Source organism: Chamaea fasciata, unplaced genomic scaffold (assembly GCF_029207755.1).
Source record: "Chamaea fasciata isolate MVZ Bird 193981 ecotype frontalis unplaced genomic scaffold, bChaFas1.0.hap1 SCAF_1, whole genome shotgun sequence".
Classification (NCBI taxonomy): domain Eukaryota; kingdom Metazoa; phylum Chordata; class Aves; order Passeriformes; family Sylviidae; genus Chamaea; species Chamaea fasciata.
The window spans coordinates 145998350-146019824 of NW_027094086.1; the positions used below are offsets into that span (position 1 = coordinate 145998350).

Consider the following 21475-nt stretch of genomic DNA (forward strand, 5'->3'; position numbering starts at 1 on the left):
GCCTCTCAGGTCAGGTCTAAATAACGACCATGAATTATTGTTTGTGGAAGAAATCAGATGACCGAGCTGCTCTTCAGCACAAAATGACAGCACATTTCTTTATCCTGTTTTTTGTCGAACATTACTCGAACATTGCACCATCCCATCGAGCTTTTCAGAAACCTGAGCCAAACTGCTGTGTGAGAGAAATTACAGGAAAAGCCCAGTTATTGTGAAGCCTAATTACAAGGTAATGTGGTGCTCATGAGCAGAACTGCTAAACAATTAGGGACGAGACTAACAGTAGGCCACCTGTCAGCTGGGAGAGGGCTGAGGAGAGGCCAGCACAGGACACTCCTGACAGGCTATGGAGGGGATACGAAAACAAGGAAATGTTCAAATACTGTATTTAAGACACACAGTATGAAAAGAGCCACTGATTGGAGCTCATATGGTTGTTAAGTACATGGACAATATAACTGCAGTTGTACAGGAAAGGGAAGTTCAGCACAGAAAGTGAGACACGGAGTGATGAGCATAGGAGGTGTGGGATGAATGGGGCTGGAACAGAGACACAGCTCAGGTTATTTCCACTAGGACTGCTGGATGGGGGGTGCCAATTAATCACCAGCAGAACCCCAGACTTCCTGTACTTCACTGCTTTACACCTGCTATAGTATAATGTATACGTTATGCTGTCCTGAAAAATGAAACCTTCACAATGAAGTCAGCATTGACTCACACTACAGGGAAAACCTAACCAATAATAGTCCCTGGAACTGGATCTAGAAATAAACTCTGGGGCAGTCCATTCTAGTCACAGAATCACAGAATGGCCTGGGTTAGAAGAGATCTAAAGATCATCTAGTTCCAATTCCCTGAAATGGGCAGAGAATTTTCCCTAATCCCAGGTTGCTCAGAGCCCCATCCAGCCTGGCCTTGAGCACTCCTGGGGATGGAGCATCCACAGTTTCTCTAGGTAATATGTTCCAGTGCCTCACCACCCTCACAGTGAAGACTTTCTTCCTAATATCCAGTCTAAACCTGCACTCAGCCAGTTTGAAGCCATTCCCCCCTGGCCTGTCACTATGTGCTCTCTGAAAGCATCTCTCCTCTCTGGATCCCTCTTTACAGAGCCAAAGACAACAGTGGTCAGGGCAGGAGAAGACAGATGCTAATTAAACAAAGTATTCTTTCCTCTCCCTAAACCAGAGGATAAAAATGCAAACTGAAATCTGAAATTACAGTGACACCACAAAAATTGTAAAATGTTCAAATTATAACTTTGCCACACCTCTCACTTTGTGCAAGTAAATTTAATTGCAATTCCAAATAATGCAAATATATCCACAAATGAGCCATGAGTTGTGATTGAAAGCTGAGATAAAGCCTGTAATATTTACATTGAAAGTGTATTTATGTCAGCTTTGAGACTGGATCTTTTCTTTTTTCCTAGGTCCTTTAAAATCAATAGAATGACACAAAGCTATTGATTAGAAATATGTCCTTTTTCCACATGCCCACTGAGAATCAAGAAAATGCTAAAACATGAGCTCATCACATCAATTTCATGGAAAATTCAGCATATTTTTAAATGTGACTCTGAATATAAATATTTCATTTATTGAAACACTTGGTCTAAGACTCATTCTAGAGAAAGGAAAAACTTTCCTCATTCAGTGTTTGAGTCAGTCCCTTGCTTACTGGGAAGAACATAGATATTTTACTGACTGAATTATTTTGGGAGCAAATGCCTCAAGTAATTCAAATACTCCTAAACATGCAGCATGCTTCATCTCTGGCCACCAACCTCCTCTTTTCTGCAATAATGTAGAGGGAGAGGACAGAAATAGAGCTTTGATGAGCCAGGAGGACAGAATATTGCAGAGTTCTGAATGACTGTGAAATTTTGTTGTATGATTACCAGAAGAGGAAGGGGAAGAAGGAAACACAACAGCTACCCATTTAATTTATATTATATTCTTCTATTTTAACAACTGTGTGTGAATCCTCACAAAGCATCAGCTAGGTTTGTAAGCTGTCATCCAATTTTAATATGCTATTTTAGACTATGCAATTTTTTCCTTTTGCTAAGGCATTCCAGCAATCTTGTTATACTAAGTTAATTAGTTTGGCTTTGGCATTTTTGGAGTCCTTCATTTGCATACTGAAAAATAAAAGACCAATAACAACATGTGCTTTGGAATCTGGCTACGAGTCTTTCATCCTAATCACAATTTCACCACTTAGCCAGCCAGAGAAAGCTGTGAAAAATCCAACTATAATACAGAAAAGCAATTAATGCTGTAAAATGGCTCTGGTTCCTTGGATGAATGACATTGTAGATCAGCATCTTGCGCTTAAATGCTAAGTCACCCTTGACTAAATCTGCAGGGTATCTTTCGACTTCATAAAATTCCTTTAGATGTATTAAAATCAGTGTCAGTGTTTGTCCATATCAAAACAATAGAGTAAGTAATTCTAAAATTTCTGTGTATGTTTTCACAACACGTCTTTGTGCTTTGTCTCTTACAGAAACAATATTTTAGTAATTTCAGAGGCAAGACAGCACTGGAGTCATTAAGGGTACACAAGAGGACAGAGATGGGTTTTAAAAAACTGAAGATCAGAATATTAGTCTTAATAAAAGTTTATATGACTTTAGTATTTGACCACGATTGAAAAGCAAGGGAAATGCTGTTTTTTCACAGCAGACTGCAGCTGTAGAAAATAAACCTTATGTCCACACAAAGTGATACTCATAAGTGGGGGGTATTATACCAGCTCTATGGCAATACTTCATTCTCTGTTCCTGCAAAAGTTTAGTTAATTCATTTTCATTCCCTCTACTATGCTCTATTTGCTAAACTCTAGCCAATAAACAAAATAGCAGTCAAGATCTCAGTAAAACATGTTTTCCTTCATTAGGGCCATCAGGATATCTGTGTCAAAAGAAAAAGGATGCTAGACAAAAAATCCTGAACAGCAGTGCAGCTAATATTCCATCATCATCGTTCCCAGAAAGCGGTTGTGGGGAGCACCATTCCCACAGAGAATACAGCCTGGGAAAGAGCTCCTGCACTCTGGCAGGTGTGTTTGTGAAGGTGTTTATTGTCTGGAACAGCTTTCCCCTCTCCTTGAGTGGGCGGCAGAACTTGCAGCTGGGGAATGTATTAATTCAGCACTACCCTTTAACATCCTCTCTTTTCATTACAGGTATTAAAATTGTTCCCAATGGGCACTGCAAACAAGGAAAGCTAAACATGAGGAAGGACTTGATCCAGTCCCCCATTAAATTCAAAAGAAAAGCTAATAACTTCTGTGATAACAGGAGCTGGACTAGAACTCACACCAACAGCACATCACAAATCATTTTATTCTCGCCAAAGCTTGTTCCGACTGCAGCAATTTCCGGTCAGAGCTGGAATCTACATCCCCCAAAGTAGCTCCACTCCAGCAAATCCAACATGCATTAATTCAAGTGTTATTTGTTTTCCCCCTGACTGGAAAATGTAAAGCAGCAGAGGACAAAAAGAGCACATGGCTTGTGTGCAAGCCCAGCCCAGCTGCTGCTGGACCACTGTTTCCCTGTTGCTTAGTATTGCTTCACCTCCCTGCCAGGAAAAAAAAAAAAACAGATTTGATAAGGGAATATAAACCTCCAGTTTTGTTTATGGTAAAATAATCACTGATGGTGCTCCAACCACTTCTTCCAACCATGTGTTATGTCACTTACTAAGTCTTGGATGCTCTTGGAGAAAAAGACTGTAGTTTTCCATGCCTATCTAGGAGCCCACTGGGCAGCCCTAGACAAAAAGTTAGAACAGTGGTGTTTGCATGTTTAACAGGAGAAAAACTAGAATAGGGATTTGAAGGCTGAAAATAGGAATTTGAGGGCATGATTCTGGGCAAACAGCTCTCACTGCTGGAGCTAGGAGTTGGACAAGATGCTCACCAGAGGTCCCTTCCAGCCCCAACCAGTCCTTGATCCTGTAGTTTCAGGAGCAACATAAAGAACTGGAGGGATTAAGAAGGACATAAAAAAAGCAATGGCCAGAGAGCAAGGAAGCAAAGCAGAGATACTACAAAGTGCTCAAAACTCACCAGTTATCCATTTAGCCTCTGGGTCGTGAATCTTGAAATCATCACTGAAGAGATCTTCCACTGTTATCTTCTTCTTCTGAGACAAGCTGTTATCTTCAACTGTAAAACATTCAAAAATAAACTACCATTAATTCCACTTTGAAATGTATCTGAAAGCACAGAAGCTGTGAATGGTGACATGTCATATCTCATTTGGAAACAGTCCACATTAAGCTTTGTGTCACAGACAAATCCCTTTCCACTGGTGTTATAAAGGGACCACCTAATGGTTCACTAACAGTACCCCCCTTGCTATACATGCCTGGTCTTAACAACTACAAAAAGACCAAAAAATGGTCCAAAATACACATTTTCAGACATAACCTGATCAAAAAAGAATCTGAGTCATGTTAACACACCTATAGGTGTCATAGTGATATATAATGCTTACTATTCGACAGGTAAGCCCTAAAATATGTCTGAAATTATGCCCTACATTGTAAAAAGTATTTCAAATGGCCACTTTTTTACAGCTTATATTTTTTATTTCCTTAAAAATTTTAACATAAAACCATAGTTGGAAAGGTGCTTAATGTTGTAAGGGTTCATACACATTACTTCAGAAATTTACAAAAGATATTCCATGGGAAGGAGACATTTGGTTGCAGAAATATTTTTGAAAAGTCTATGAGACATAACCCTTCATCCTTAAATGTTGCATAGCTGCCCCATACTAATTTTAATTTTTAGTGAAAGGATATACAGTTTCATTTGTAAACATGGCAATATCAAAGCTGAAAATTATTTACAGAAAAACCAACAACTTTGAAAACCCAACAATTTTGATTAATATGTTCTCTCTTTCCTTTTCTTCCATCAACTGTAATTTTTTTTTGTTTTGACAAGCAGTCACCCTCTATGAATAATTTGTTGTCAACATTCAATTTTTTGCTGAAATAATATTTTCATGGAAACCTTTCAGTCAGCTTTAAATACATTTGCTCTTTTAAAGAAAAGAGGAGGCCTCATTCTGAATATTTCCACAGCAGGAATGTGTGTTTCACATTCAATGTTTCAGCATCTTTCCTCACAACAGTATCCTCACGTCTGAGGTTTATTGGCAGCCTTAGATATCTTTAATATTGTTTAGTGCTAAACTTACTCTGAACACTTATGATTAGAAAAGTGGAATCAGACCCTGAAGGCACTTATTTGTAGAAAAAAAGTCTTCTTTGCTGTACTGAATTGAGGCCCCTGAGCTACCTGAGATGACAGAAAAATACCTATGAACAGTGTTTTGTTCCACTAAAAGGTGTTTCAGAACAGACTTTCCCTTTTACCAAATTAAATTATATCCTTCAGTGTTCACATTTTTCCCTAGTCTGGCTGAGATTTCAACCACTGTTTACTGTGGCTTCCAAATACCAGAACCCATTAATACAAGTCCTCAGCCAAATCCCTCTGTGTGACAGCGTTATGCCAAGTTTTTCTGCACAATTTTATTTATTAAAATGGAAAACATAGGTGACAAGGACCCCAGGAAATCATTCCAGTTAATTTCACCGTGGTGCAAGTCCCCAGAACTGGATACCCAGGGAGGTCAGGTGGGGCAGGAGCCCGCACACAGCCCTAGGCTTGTACCTGTTCCAGAAGATGCTTCCCAAGTGTCCTCTGGAGGAACACAGGCATCCTCGTTCCCCCAGAGGGCAAAAGGGCAGGCATAGCAAACCTCTGTGCTGGAGATTTGGGAAGAAGAAGGGTGGGAGGCCCTTCCTATTCCTCTTTTTTGTGGAGGATGGGGACAGCCAGTTTGGGAGCTGCACCATCTCTGTCCCTCCACAGTACTCCAGCTCCTCAGCAGGGACAGAGAGAGGCAGCACCTGGACTCTGCACACTCAGGAGCTTCTCTAAGGGATGAGGTGAGATTCCCTTCCTGTGCCCTGCCTTGGGCTGTAAGAGCTGAAAGAGGTGCTCTGCAGGACCATGGACTACATTCATCTCAGCCACAGAGCTGAGGAGAAAACAAATAAACTGAATAATAAATCCATCAATGAATTCCAGTAATACAAAAAAAAAAAAAAAAAAAAAAAAAAAAAAAAAAAAAAAAAAAGAGACTGATAGATCTGAGGGCTTATTAAGAGCATCTGCTCCATTCCTCTGGCCCTAATGGAGACATTTATGGAGGAAGAAACGCAATTGTGGGATCTCAGGCAACCCACTCTGTCCTGAGCAGCAGATTCTAAGCGTGCCTCAGGGTGTCTAAACCAGCTGGTGGACAGGTTTTGTTGCCCACACCCACCTGCAGGGACCTGGAGACCTCTTTGGGCTTAAGGAAGGACAGGACTAAGCATGTGCCAACACTTTTTTTTTTTGCATTCACATCCCCCAGCCCAGCAGATCCAGATGGTAGCGTGGCAGCCATGCAAGTGGCACAGGGACTGGAGATGAGTGCCAAGTCACAAACCCAGCATCCAAACATCACAGCCACGTGCTGAGAGAACCAAGTAGAAACTGTGTCCATATTGGTTTTGATTCAACACTAGAGTCATAGCAGGAACCCTGTGTTTGGGTTCATCTGCCTGCTCTTCATCCTTGCAGTCAGTGCCCCCAAACAAACCGGGGCTGAACTGGCATCCTGCAGCTCTCCAGAACACAAAACAAAGATCTTCCACAAATCCAGAAAACTCTAACAAAAAGGGGCAAGGAGCTGACCTTACTGCCTGTTTTCTCCTCCAAGTTTTTTCTCAACTTCAGCCATGCTCAGAGGCTGCTTGATAGGTCAGAGGGCTACAGCCACCTTTGGGTGCCCACCTTTCTTTCCACCACCCCTGGTGCTCAGCCACAGGTGGGTGTCAGAAGCTTTCCTCACACACCTCCTGGCCCTTTGTGCATTGAATGTGAGGAGCAGTGTCTCCATCTCTCTGTGGCCAGCACATAGCTCCATTCCCACCTCAGCACACCTTCTTGATCCCTGGGCAGACCTAACCCCGCTTTTCCCCCAGATGACCTCTGTACCCAAAAGGCAGACAAGGAAAACAGGCAGCCTTTCCCCCTTCTGTAATATCCCACCTGTTTGTAAAAGTAGAAAACACACATTTATATATAACTCTGGTTAACAAACTGCTCTCCTGCACAGCTGGTCAAAGGATAGTGCCTTGCTCTGAGTTTCACAAGAGCTACAAACCTTTCTAGGCAATGCCTTTGACTGTCAGCCAGCATACTGTGAATTAATGCTGTGCAGTGACCAGCCCAGTACCACTTCTGAGAAATGTTACTTATGGATTTTGCAAAAATTTTAATATGGATTAGGGTGTACTTTCTTTTTCTTTTTTTTTTTTTTTTTTTCAGCTAAAAGGTCAGATTTGAAAGGAGCAAATGTGATGTATATCTCCAGAAAGCTTTAAATATCAGGAACAGATGTATGAGAAATCAGCCTCTTCCTAAGCACAATGTCTAATGGAATTTGAGAAGCCTTATTTTACTCAAAATTTCTGCAGGATTGGATCCTCTTTTCAGCTGTGCTCTGTGAATCTGTGCCTGGGAAGACTTCAAGAAAGTTTTGCATGTCTTTATATAAATACACAAACAATGGAATGGGACCTGCACAGGTGCCACATGCTGTGACAAGTGAGGAGTTGCCAATTAGGAAAGCCTCAGGATGACACTGTTACAATTTGTATAAACAGTTTAACACTTCTCAAATTTGGGTGAAATGGCAGGACCCACACACTGTGAAATAGGGAAGCTCAGCATTGGCAACGGTGTGTATGTTTGGTGTCCTACAGCGTCATTAAATGCAAACTTCCACCAATTACTGCTTCTTTAGAGAATGTTGTCCTAGAATATCAAAGGATATACAAATCATAGAAATGTTGAGGGGTTTTTAGGATTTTACAAAATGAGACAGAAGCATTAGCTACTAATAGAGCACTGCCACTGTAATTACAGTGCCTGCTGAATGCAAAGTCCACTGCTCCCAGTTTCTGTGCGGATCTTGGAGCAGGGTGAATGACCTGCCCCTGAGAAACCCAGACTGGAAGGGATTTCAGCCCTTCTGAATCTAGAGTTAAAATCTTCAAAGGTTTACGCCAATTTGAAAAATAATCTGGAAGAGACATACAAATCCTCCTTTCCCCCCATTATTAAATACCTTAATCATTATCTGCCCTGCTGAGGAAATTTTCCCCACTTCCCACTTTACCTGTCGTTCTTGACTTTGCAGGAGACTACCTGAGAGGTTACTCAAGCTCTTCCATTATTAGACCAAGTTATGGGTTCTGGTAACCACTTTTCTTTCTCCGAGCATGGATTGTATGCCTGCATGCTGCACTCTACCCCATATATATCCAAAATTACTGTCTGGAGTCAGGCACTGAATGATATTCAGCACCGGTTTTAAAGCATCTCTGCATTTCATGCCTTGGTACTACACTGCAAAACAGGTCTTCAAACCAGCACCAAAATGCTGAGAGAAAAATGGTTTCCCAGACAGGAAGAGGACTGAGATAGACAGGAAAAGGTAAGGATTCAGAGGTAAAATGTAAAAGGTTATTTGTATTGATGTGACAGCATCAGGCTGGACCACAACAATATCATTAGAAGGAAGAATTAAAAACATTTGAATATCCTCGAGTACTTTGCCCAACCCATGCCAGACTGCATCACCCCCTTCGAGGCTTTTGCAGTGAAGAGAGGTTTTGTTTGGTTGTTTTGTTTATTTCCTGATGTCACTCACACTTGGCAGCTCCCTCTGAACAGCCACAAAACTGCTCCACCTCCTTCCTTCGCTGTGCTCCTGCCCCTTCCTCACCTCTTGCTCACATATCCGTCACTTAATTTTCAGTTTGACTACCAAAAGATAAACATTTCTTCTTCCTGAGAGCTATTTCATGGCAGAGAAATGCAGACTCTACCTCTCCATTTGGACAGGCTCCTCCACCTTCCCCATTCCTACCCTGCTGGGACATGCTATGCTTAGTTGGGATTAGCAATGTGATATTTTCACATTTGTCAAACCAGCCTCAGAGTCCCACTCAGCCCATGAAATGAGCCTCCTGTTCCCTTCTGTCATAGCCCAACCTCGTAACAAGTTCCAGGGCCAGTGGCTTAGAAGAAGACTGAACTCGGCTGCTGCCAAGCCACAGCAGCAACCTAAACTCCATAATTTACCCTTGGCATAGTCTCACCATGAAGCACTTTGGATCCATAATAAAAACAGGAACAGTACCGAGCTCAGAGTTTTTGTATGTACATGTGGGACACAATTCTGAAACATCAGCAAAGGAAAAACACCAACCCAATCTCTGTTTACCAGCAGATCAGGTAAACTCAAAAATCTCAAAAAACTCAGAAATCTCAAAAAACATGAATGGAAATTTTAGCACTTTGCATATTCCTACGTTTTAAGCACAGAGACCCTCTCAACACTGTCACATGGAGGTTTTGCTGGGTACATAATAAAAACTGTCTGATTTATATGTGTGCACGTGTGTGCATACACACCCCAAAGGGAGAATGCCATTGTGCATGCATATAAAATATATACATAAACAACTACACTTCTGACTTTTATTTATAACTGAATGTGAATATTTCAAGAAGGAGGACCCTGGAAACTACAGGCCTGTCAGTGACATTTCAGTGCCTGGTAAAGTTATGGAGAAGATTATTCTGGGAGGTACTGAAAAACACCTAAAAGAGAATTCAGTCATTGGTCACAGCCAGCAAAGCCTCATGAGATCTGAGTCCTGCTTACCAAACCTGATTTCATTTCATGGCAGGGTAACTCACACTGTTGATCAAGGGAAGCCAGTGGATTTAATGTTTTTGCAATCTGATGGAAGTGACACCTATGGTCCCATCTAGGCAGTGCTTCAGCTTCAAGAGAACCTGTTGAGGCTCATGAGGTTCATGGGTATGGACTAAGTAATCTAGATTTTCAATGTACATCTTTGAAAAGTACAAAGTTTCTGCAAAACTGCAGGCAACATTCTCATACCTAATAAATTTTGCCTGATGGGAGTGTAGTCCACACACCAGGCCCCAAAACATCTCAGAGATGAACAGCCCTGGCCAAAGATGTTCAATCTGAACACCAGAAAAGTTAATTTAATTAATGACCTTTAATTAAGTTTAACCTTAATTAATTTAATTACATAATTATTCTGGGATGACCACATAGTTCTTAAATTTGCATTGAAAACATCAGGATAACATGAAATAACCTGAATATGGCATGACAATAAATTACTAAAAAAACAATGTGCTGATTGTTTCACTCATTTTCAAATTACCTCAGTGGACTCCTGTATTTCTTGGTTTGTCACTGTCTCCAGTTCCTCACACAGCAGGACTGTGGGTAAGAATTTTTTCAGGGAAGATGGCCTAGACCTGCTGGACTGCATGTATTTTGCATGTAATGAGCTGGAAATTTCTGCCCGACAACTTCTGCCTCATTTTTCCACTTCACTACCCTGTGCTCTTCCACTTCCTGAAGTTTGATTTCTCTCTTGCCTCCATTCTGCTCCTCAGCTCTGTGCTCTCTGTCCTTCTGCTTCCCAGATTCTACCACTCACATGTACTCATCCAAGAGGGAGTCCCTGTTCTTCTCCTCTACATCTCTAAGCAGGGAACCTTTGCCTCCCCCTGTGTTTTGTAGCTCCTCACCCTTTCTGACACTGAATTCTTTTTTCTGTGTCTTGTCTCTCATTTTGTTTGTCTTTTCATATTCAGTTCACAATCCTGTCAGCACTGTAAAAGCGCTTTATTCCTACTCCCTAAGTAGGCATGGAAATTTACAGAGCTGTATAAATACATAATAATCAATAATCATAATGAGACCACATTAAAATTCAAGCCTACAACCTCAGCAGCTACTGTAAGAGAAGTAATTTACAGAGGTTACATGCACTGAACTTTGCTGAAACTTGGTAGGGGATTAACTTAAAGAATTCCTTATTGGGAAGTTACTAATTATTTGCTGTAGATAAGTACTATCTGGTATATCATTATCTGAAATTGTTTTGCAAACACGGTGGTCTGAACTAAAAATCAATCCAGCTGAATGGGATGGGATTTAGATGCCAAGGCATAGGCATCTAATGCCATTTCCAATAGTCCAGGATATGACACTCAACTGGCAACTACTGCTCTATGTGGATATGAGTTTCAGGAGTTCCTGTGCCCTCACTGACTGCCCTATGTGGGCTCCTGTCCTACCCTGGCATATCTAAAATGACATTCCCCATCCAAGTTCCAGACTTGTGCCCTCAGGTCAGCAGCCCTGATCTCTGAACTGAAATGCAAAACTCTAAAACAATCTACCTAAGAATGGCCTTGAACTCAGCATCACACTGAGATAAAGTGAGGAAGGAGAATTCCTTTGATGTCGACTTTGCAGTTAGTTTGCAATCCCTTCACTCTTGGAAGCGTAAAATTACAGAAGAAAAACAGTCTGGAAGTGAGTTAAAGGTTATAAATACCTGGTGTCAGGAGTATGACAGAGGTGACAATCAGCGAGCAGATAACGAGAATAACAAGTAAGGCAATTGCAATTCCTTTCCAGTTTCTTTGAGGAGGATTACTCCCCACCAGCTCCTAGAAACATCAAAAGAAGATGAACATTTAGAAAAGGGCACTTAGACAAGGAAACAAGCACAGAATCCAGACAGCAATGCACGTCTGCAGAACTACATCCTGTGGCCAGGGGTGGGTGACACCCTTGAGCCAAATACAGTTCATGCTGTTATAATTCATGGTGGCATTAATTGAATTAGTCCCAAATAATTATACAGTGAATAAATGCAATGAACACAGGTGTCTCAGCAGTGGAACACACACTCCCCATTACCTCCTGGCACACAGGCACCAGCCCCCATCCCAGCACTCATCCAAACTCTCTCAACACCGATTTCCTACCAACGCTCATTATGTCTGGGAATGAGGAGCTTTACAGTAACCTTCAAGAGACTTTCGTAGTAAGATGTCAGAGAAGCATACAGGAAGATAAATAATTCACAGGGGCATGCACAGAGATAAAAATCAATAAGGATATCCCCCTGGTGAACTTTCCTGCCTTCCCAGAAAACATGGCATCTCCTCAGGGCATACTGCATGCACTCCTAGGTTGGTAGGTCTAAGGAATTGAAGACAGGCTTCTTGTCTAGCATAAACATTAAATTTAATCACATCCTTAAAACTTCAGAAGAAAGCTCCATCACCACTCACTGATTAGCTCTGATTGCACTGTGGTTGCACCATATGTTCTTCTGCCTATGGTGTATACAGCACCCCTGCTCTCAGGACCGAGGTTTTTATGAAGAGCTGCATTCACAATCGCAAGACCTTAAAAATTTACTGCACTTTCACGCCTTTTGCTGGATTCCTCTCAGCATTTTGCACCGTATGTGATTTCATGCATGCATTGAAGCACCCACAGGAACTATATGAAATATTAGTGCACTCTGCTTCTCTGGGAGGCTGAATTCACTCAAGGGATCTGGTCTCACAGCCTCTGGATGCTCCTCCTCCTTGTGAAACTCATCTATTTAGGGGTTTTTGCCTCATTTCCTTTACTGTGAGGGATGGCATGTCTAAAAGAGAGCTGCTGGTATTTATATAAAAGACTATTTTTTTTTTCATTTTAAATTTTTTATGAAAACAAAAAGCTTTCTAGTAGACTAAGTTCTTCTGTTATTCAGAGTTTGCTTACTTCTGTTTCTTATACACAGCAGCGAGACTGGAAGAGGGAAGTCGGGCACATCTCACAGTTTCGTTTTCAGAAGATGCTGGGAAATATTTCTCAACATTTCCCTAGAATTCATTTTACAGAACAAGATAATGTCTAGACTCACTTTCTATATGTTTGGGGATCTAGCTGTTACAAAAGCTATAAATCTCTTGGAAAGCCAAGTTTGAGACATAAAACACCTGATGCACTCCATCATTTATTCTAATTCTGGAAAAGACAGGAAGCTTCTCCTCCTTCCGACAAAGAGGGGTAGAGGTGAGCACACTCCCCCCTCCTTGTCTCCCCCTTGTTTGTACTTGGAATTCTATTTGAAATGAACAATATTTACAAGGAACAAATTTATAGTTTACTATCGTTACTGGAGAAAATTTTGAAAAGTAGGTCAGGAGCTTTGAAAAATGTAATTTTGGCAACAAGCAAGCAGAATAAATACTTCCATTTATAAAGATTCTTTACCCTAGATACGAATACAAATGTTAATCAATTTAGTCTTCTAACACTATTTTTAGGAAGCTGTTATGGTCTCCAATTTTCAGGTGATACAAAAAGGCACAAAAGACAACCTGTGGCTTTCCAAGGGAAGGAAATTTATAAATAAGCCAGGGAAATAATGTAGCGCTTCTTAGTAAGTGGCAGAAATATTCTTTCTTTCACAGCAGGGTACAGGGTGGGTCTGGAGAGAAACAGGAGAACTGTGGAGAAGCAGGTGAGAAACCCAGCCAAGCCCTCAGAGTGTCCTGGGACAGAAGTAACACTGACAGTGCTACAGAACTGATGGCAGCAGTCACAGTCCTGAAAATAACCTAAAACCACTCTCACCACAAATGGTCAGAAGTATTTAAATTGAAGAAAAAATTAGCTCATGGACTTGAATAACATCTACAAACTCAGATGTAGTTCAAGAGCTTAATAACAGTTTGCATTAAGTGTGATTTCCCCATCCATGAGTCCCAGTGTGATAGAAATGCACACACATACTTGAGGGTTCAGGACAGCTGTACTTGCATTGAATCCATTATCAAATGAATCCCATTAATTCTCCAGGCATTCAATCAATATTTGAGCAAAATCTCAATGACCCAAAAAAAAAAAAAAAAAAAAAAAAAAGACTGTGAATTTCTAGTGTATCAAGAGGAGGGAAACTATTAATAAGCAAAATATTAGGGTTTAATACACTGCAAGGAAGTAGAAAAGAACATTTTCACTTTCTTTTCAAAATTCCATCAGGAATTTTCCCCTTGTAAAAAGCGAGGAGAGATAAATGACTTTTCAAAGAAAGACAAACATCTTTATTCAGCACAGGTTTGGAAAGCTGCTCTTTTGTTCTCAGTCATTTGAAGTCTCTTTTGATAGAATCACTTACAGCAAAACTGCAGACACACCACACCATACCCATGACAGCACTGCCACCTCAGATTATTCCCGTCTGTATTTCTGTTAATTCCAGAGGGATGTTGCTGTGTCACTGTGACCATCTTTTACCTCCAGGGGATTACAGCCCCACCAGCCTGTGACACCCCCTGCCCTTGGCAGCAAAGCCCCACTCTTCACTGGGATTTCCCACCAGCAGGCATCAGTGTGGATGTTAGCAGTGCTCAGGGGAGCCTCTGTGCTTGGGACTGAAGCCAGGAAGGTGTTCTGACCTGGGCAGGTGCTGATCCAAGCACATAAATGATGGTCTTGAAGTGGCAGCCTTAAGGGTGCATTTCCAGCACAGACCTCAAAGCTGGAATTTGTCTGTTCCAGAAAGAGGAGCTTGCAGAGATACACATGGAGATCGAAACTGACCAGCAAGCAGATGCCCTTTGTGTTAATCCTAAAGATACCACATTTGGGTTTCATGCCGGAATCTGAGTATGTGACACAAAGGGAAATAAACCAAGCACCTAGGGCTTCTGCTCTGATGAAAAGAACATGAACAGAAAGCATTGAAGTCACTCATTAGGAGGAACCACCTCCCCTCTACCTCACATGAAGCACTAACACAACATCCTCATGACCTCTGCAAGCAAGCTAAAGCCCTTCAGCCTGGTTTTCTTCTTCTTTTACTTTGCTGCTTGTTTTTCACCTCCTTCTTCCTATTACATGAAAACTAAATTGATTTTGGATTTGAAAAGTAAACCAGATGTTTCCACAGGTTTTTACATAAGCACACTTCATTGATGCTGCATATTAAAAACTGCAAGTGCTATCATTTACATCTTCATTTGTGATTGAAAAACGTTGCTAACCACCTGTGAAGTTGATTTTGGAGCCAATAATCTAGACATCTACAGTATTTTAAGACTCTAAAATACAGATCTGCAGTGACATATTTTCCTGCCTGTGAAAGAATCACTGTGTTGACATGTTATGGATGAAGGCTGGATGTGCTCCAACCCAAGATGCTGTCAACAAAATTATTTCTGGCATGTTTATTTGAAACCTGCCAAAAGCCTGCCAGCACAGTGGTCATACTACAATAATATAAGAGCTTCTTAAAACAACTCATCAAGCACAACTTCTTTTTTTCTTTTTTAATAACTGCATCTATATGGCTGAAGGACAATATAGACATCGCTTGTCAGGTATAGGTATTATTCAATAAAACTTATACATCCTGGACCAAAATCTTTGAAGTATCAGCAGTGAGATAGTCATGGTTGGCCTCTTAGTCTTTTTCAACATAGGGCTGCCACTTTTGTGCAATAACAATAAATTCCAGGTGTTTTATATAAAGTATATCCATAACAGATACAGGTGCTGTATTTAAAGGTTCCTTGCAGAAGCAGGTGACACTGCGCCAAGGAGACTGAGCTCTGGACTCAGTTACACTGGTGTAAATCTGAAGCACAAGACAAAAGAAAATCCAAGAAATTAATGGTATGAAATAAAAACAGGGGCAGGATATTTTGTTGGCCTCAGAGGTGGCAGGATGGGGATTTATAGCAGTAATTTTGTAGTTTCTACACTTGCTACTCTTGCAAGCTCTGTTTCTTGCTTCTTTTTGATTTATTTCTAATTTTGGACCTTAAATATTACACTTATAAACACAACAAAGAAAAAATTCATCTAACAAGCTTGTTAGCACTGTTAATTGAAAAATGTGCATTATACCTTTCGTTCATGCCGCCTGGTTCTGAATTAAGACTTCTGCCTGATGAAAGGTGGGTGAGTGTGGTGTCTCTGACAACTCAGCTTACCAAGTCCAGAACATGGCACAGAAAAAAAAGGTGTGGGAGCACTGTTGTCCAAGACAAAAACTCCAGTGAAGTTCAGTGGAAAAATAATCTTGCTGCTAATTAGTTCTTTATAATACAAAATTGCAGCAAATTGTATCTGCTGAATAGCACAACTAATGAGCTGAGGAGTGGGTAACCCATACAGTTATTAGATTATTAACCTTATGTTGCAAAAAAAGAAACACTAATTGCGATGATAACGGCAGTAAACTAGATGAATTGCAGTGGTTACAGCAGGAGGTTCCTGGTTATTCTGCTGATTGATACCGCACTACTGTCTCATCACAATTCTCCTGCCTGGATCCTCCACTCCTCCCCTGCCTTAAACCTAGGATGGAGGTTCTCCATGGGCAGGAATCATTTTTGCTACCCTGCTTGGCACAGAGGAAACCTCAGTCACTACAGAATTTAGGAAGTATCACAACACAGACAAGCAATAATAAGTATGTAACTGCATCATTCTCCCCTCTGAAGTCAAGCCGAGTTACTTTTGCTAGAGGATATTTTATTTATTTTCTTTCCTTTCCTTCTCCCTAGTTGCCTCCCTCCCCTCTGCTGCTGCAGACCACCCTGAGCTGCGCTCCAGCTGGAGTGTGATGCTGAATAACAACCAGTTTCCAGACAGACACAGAGCTGAGCCCGAGGCTACAGCAAACTCAGTTGTTCAGGTGCTAAAGGTGACACTTCAGAGTGAGAGGAATAAAAACTTGCTCTGTTTTTACAAATGAGGCATGGCATGTATGTGGGCTTTCCTGCAAAACCCCAACAGAAATAAGAGGGATAAAACCATCTGCCTGTTGTGGTGATGAAAGACAACTATGTTATGTTTTTCTTCATCTTCTGTTGATGCTTTTACTAATAGGGAGCAATGACTGAAGTAACTGAACATCTTTGCTGCCTACTCCCCAGCACTGTGAGACAAACCTTTCACCCTGCACACAACACAGCACATTCTCCTGCCCCGCATTTCTGGGAGGCTCTTTTATGAATGCCCTAAAGCCATGCTGTTTGCTTCCATCTCCTCCCACCATTATCTCCAAAGAGCACACAGGCAAATGTTCAGAGGCTGGGCACTAATGTGTTTGAAAAAGTGAGTGAGGAAAACGATGTACCCATAATACTCAGCTCCCCGAAAAATTAAACTTTGGATGTTTTCTGCTTTGGTAGAGCTTTCACTCTTGCATGTTTGTATTACAAAGCCAGTAGGAGAAAACGAATGCCATCTGCATCCCACACACCTAAGTGCAGCTTTAACAGATGACAAGTCTTCCACAGTTTAGAGCAGAAGGCACCAGAGCCTCAGTCTGCATTGACTGACACAGATCATTGGCTCCACTGGAGCCGAGCCAGTCTGTGTTCAGCTACAAATGAAACCCGATGCTGTAACTAAGTTAAAAGAAAAATAAATCTGTAAAAATATTTAAATACAGTAATATCTGGAATACCTAGCTGTTCTGGATTGCAGAAATGGACATTTAATAACTTCCCATCATTTTTATAGGCATTATGATGAAATGGTTTTGGATCACCTCCAGACCCTGCAGTACTAAAAGATTAATTTAGCATCGCTGTGTTTTGAACTGGCATTTCACATGACTTTTGTACCCAAGCAGAGTAACCACACTGCACCACCCTCCTACGCCCTTACAGCGTATCTAAATAAGCACCACTGCCATTTGAAACATTCCCAAATTATTCCTAGTGCTCAGGGACAGAGTGACTCCATGGAACTTTCAAAATGAACTAGAACCTTGAAACATGGACTCTGAAATCCTGCCAGAAACCTGTTCTCAAGGTGACAAAATTCAAGCTGCAAACACCATCTGGACCTGTTGCACTGTGAGCGGTTCCTGCCAAAGGCACAGTCATGTTCTGACCACAGCCAGGAGAAAGGAGGTGGCAATGCTGCGCCTGTGTGTGGCACAGGACATATGTGACTACAGACACTTTTAGCCAAGAACTGTGTTGGCCTTGATTTAATGTCATTTTATTAATCTCCTTCACTTTTCCCCCATTAGTTTGGTTCATTCTGGTGCTGTAACCCAGATGTTTTTATAGCACCTGGCACAGTGGGACTGTGAATCCTCTCAGGGGCCCTTAGCTGCTACTGTAATTCAAGTAATAATTAAAGATCCATTCCCAATACTGACAGAGACCATAAAACCAACAGCACTTCTTTGATTTTATTTCAGTGTTTGATATAAGCACACGCATTCACCCGCTAAAATGGGAGTAAATCATCTCCTGGAGTAAAATATCTGCCATGGCACCAGTAAAACTTGGTTTGATGCTTAGGATTTCATTCCAGAGGAGTCTGTGTGTTCACCAAATCCATGAAAAGCCCAAGTGCCACAGATTATATCACTGATCCTAGGACTCCTCTATGCCGCAGCACTTCCTTAGCTCCAGTTTTTCCACCACAATGCTCAGACAGCCTGACTCCCTCCAAACCAAGCCACAACACACAAGCCCTGAGAGAGTTCATACCCACGCAGAAAGCATCTGCACAGTGGTGTTGCCAAGGCATGCAGGACAGCATCTCCCTTCTCTGTTTCTTGAAGAATTATGATCTCAAGAAACAGGAAAAGAAGCTTCCCTGAAAGATTTAGGAGCTTGGCAAAACAACCTCCCAGCTTTTTTGTCTTCTCTGATTCTAACAAAATGGCATTTTGCTTACATTTGTAAAAAGGCAACTGCAAGTTTTAGTGAAACTGTATTTCAGTTAAAAAAAAAATCATCCAATTGATCACTCTGAATATCAAGAAAGAATTTGTGATAAGGGAAATAGTGAGGTGTTTAATCCCCCTTGTTAGAAAGACAGCATTAAAATTTTTGTTCAATGTTACATTTTATAAATCCCTAGGCTTTTTTATAATTTAGTTTACAAATAATTTGTTTCTAAACGGTACAGGAAGGAATACATGAGGCAAACCAGGTTTAATTCCTAAATAATTTGCTTAGGAGCAATGTGAGGAAGAGCTGTGAAGGCAGCCAAGGTTTGAGGTCAGTGTGCTGCAGAGACAGTGGGAAGAGGAATACGAATTCCATAAAGAGCGGGGAGGGGGGGGAAAATGGATTTTGTACAACTTATTTTCAAAAAACAGTCATTTACAGTTTTGAAAAAGACAAATTGTTTCATGCACAGATGTTTCAAAATACAATGCAATTGCGTAATTAATCATACTAATATTTATATGAAAATGATACTTACATTATAATTTTACCTTTAAGGGATAATTTTACCTTTGATTTTCTGTTGTTTCTAGGATCAAGTTATTTTTGCTATGTAGGTCTCTATTGTTGCAGTATTTAGCCAAGATTTAAAATAAAATTATGGAAAGAATATTCTTCTCTGATTCAAAATTTAACTGAGTCAAACTATGGAAAAAGAACATGTAAGTGTGGGCCTGCATTTTACACAATTCTTTTAGATGAAAAGACATTAGAAGCTGTGAGAGCAGGACCCAGTATGGAGGTTCTTCTCTCCCAGCTAAGTGGCTTTCTCCCCAGTCCGTACAGCCCAGAGTATTTGCTAGAGTATTTGCTTAGTCTCTGTCCCCTTCATCTCATCTCCTGAAAATTTCATTCCTGGTTTCACAAGTAAATACAAACCAGTAAATAAAGTCACCCAAAATCTGTTTTCTTGTCCTAAGGGTGATTGGCTGAGCGCTCCCCTCACCCAAAAGCCAAAACCTCTGATACTGGAGTGCAGCACAACCCTGCCACAACTCCTTTAGCAAAATAGCCCCTGGCCCACTCAGTGCACCAGCCTTTTCTGTAGCATTCCTGTGACAGTCCTGCACTGACAAACCACACCAGTGATCACCTGTGCTTGGTCCCCTCCGTCCTTCCAGGTTACTTCATCATAGAAATGCAGCCCTAAACTCCATCAGCATCCCAAACCCAAAACCTCAGCATTAGTCCCCAGCTGCCCCCCCAGTTGTGTCATTCTTACACTTAAGGAAAATTGTTTGCTTGAGCCCACACAGAAGTAAAGAGAAAGGGACACAACAGTAAAAGAACAGATTTTTAAATATATTTTATAATGCAGACTATTTCTTTCTAGCTAGCAGCAACCTGTGCTGACACCCATGGGCATCACTTGGGATGATGAGGCAGGAGGCAGAGTCCACAGGCTGTCAAACTGCCCTCAAAGTAGCTGGGAGACATCCCACTTCTTCCAATGGGATTTGCTTGGGCATTTCTCAGATATTCGTGAACCAGAAACCCCTTCACGGATATCCTGATTTGATGTTCATGAAGTTTGTTTTTTTTTTTTTTTTAAAAAGAGTTTTAATTTCCTTGTCCAGCACTATCTTAGGACAACTGTGGTTTGAAGAATTACTGCTCTTTGAAGGGTGCTTGGGCTCTTGGCATGAAATGCCAGCAGCTGGCTCAGCACTGATGCTGCTGTCAGGAACAGCAGCTCCAAGGTCTCCAAAGGTTTGCCAGTCTTATGCTTGGTCTGTTTTAATTGATTTGTGTTTTTGCTAGGGTTCTCACAGCACACTACAAGGCTTTGCAAAGCCGTTCATTTTAATTTTCGAAACTTTCTGGTTGACAGGAAACACAACCAACAAACATTAAGTCATTTTTCCTCAGGAAAGCAAGATGCCAAATTTCCCATACTGAGTAGTGTTAAGTATGGCACAACACCACAGCAACGTGACTCCTTGAATAAAAAGAACACTTTTGTTGCTCATTTTTCATTTGAAGGAGTTATCCTTAATTCAACACAATTCTGAGATTCAGTAAGTAAATTACAGAATGAAATGGAAACATGCACATTCCCACTCAAAACTGAAATTAAATAAAAAGAAGCAAAACTGATTGAAACACAAATTGCATTTTTTTTTTTCTTCTTGATGATCCTCTATCATTTTACAAGGGTCACTGCCACCAGGGCCACCCGCAGTAAAACCAGTGAATTATTATGGTCATTTCTAATCTTCCTGAAAAATTCATGTTACCATCTCAGGAGCACTGACAAAAACACCTCTTCCCCTGAGTCATGCAGGTGGTTTATTCAAAAATTCAGGGATATTACACTGAAATAAACATGCTGTAGGATTTGAAAAGAGGAAAATCACTCACGCAGACCTAATGACTTATGTGTGACGGGTTCATTGTGTCCCATAGAAAAATGCCCCAGAGATGGTTAGGAAAAAAGTGTCCCAGAAAGAAGTTTCTTCTCCACACCTCACCAGTGTGTTATTCTCACAAGAAGCAGGGTTTGGGTTCTGAAACTGAACGGTTTATCAAACCCAGCAGGCAGAGCTATGGCCATATTTCCCTACAGAGATCAGCACAGCTTCAGATCAATTTGTGATCTAAACACGTTATAGAGATCCTCTGTCTTCATCTCCCTGCCCATCTCACTCATTTTGAAAGACTTGAAGACATCCTGATCTTGTGATGCTGCAATGAACCTTGCAGCTCAGAC

General features: G+C 41.1%; 1 protein-coding gene across 3 annotated transcripts in view; it reads right to left on the minus strand.

Annotated features, from left to right (window-relative positions):
- Positions 1 to 21475, minus strand: part of DPP6 (dipeptidyl peptidase like 6) — a 485832-nt gene that overhangs the window by 155320 nt on the left and 309037 nt on the right. For all 3 annotated transcript variants that reach the window (XM_066200952.1, XM_066200932.1, XM_066200942.1), the window contains exons 2-3: positions 11544 to 11658; positions 4084 to 4182 (exon numbers count right to left, since the gene is read on the minus strand). In XM_066200952.1, the coding sequence (XP_066057049.1) occupies positions 4084 to 4182; positions 11544 to 11658 (214 nt within the window). The remainder of the gene's footprint in view (positions 1 to 4083; positions 4183 to 11543; positions 11659 to 21475) is intronic.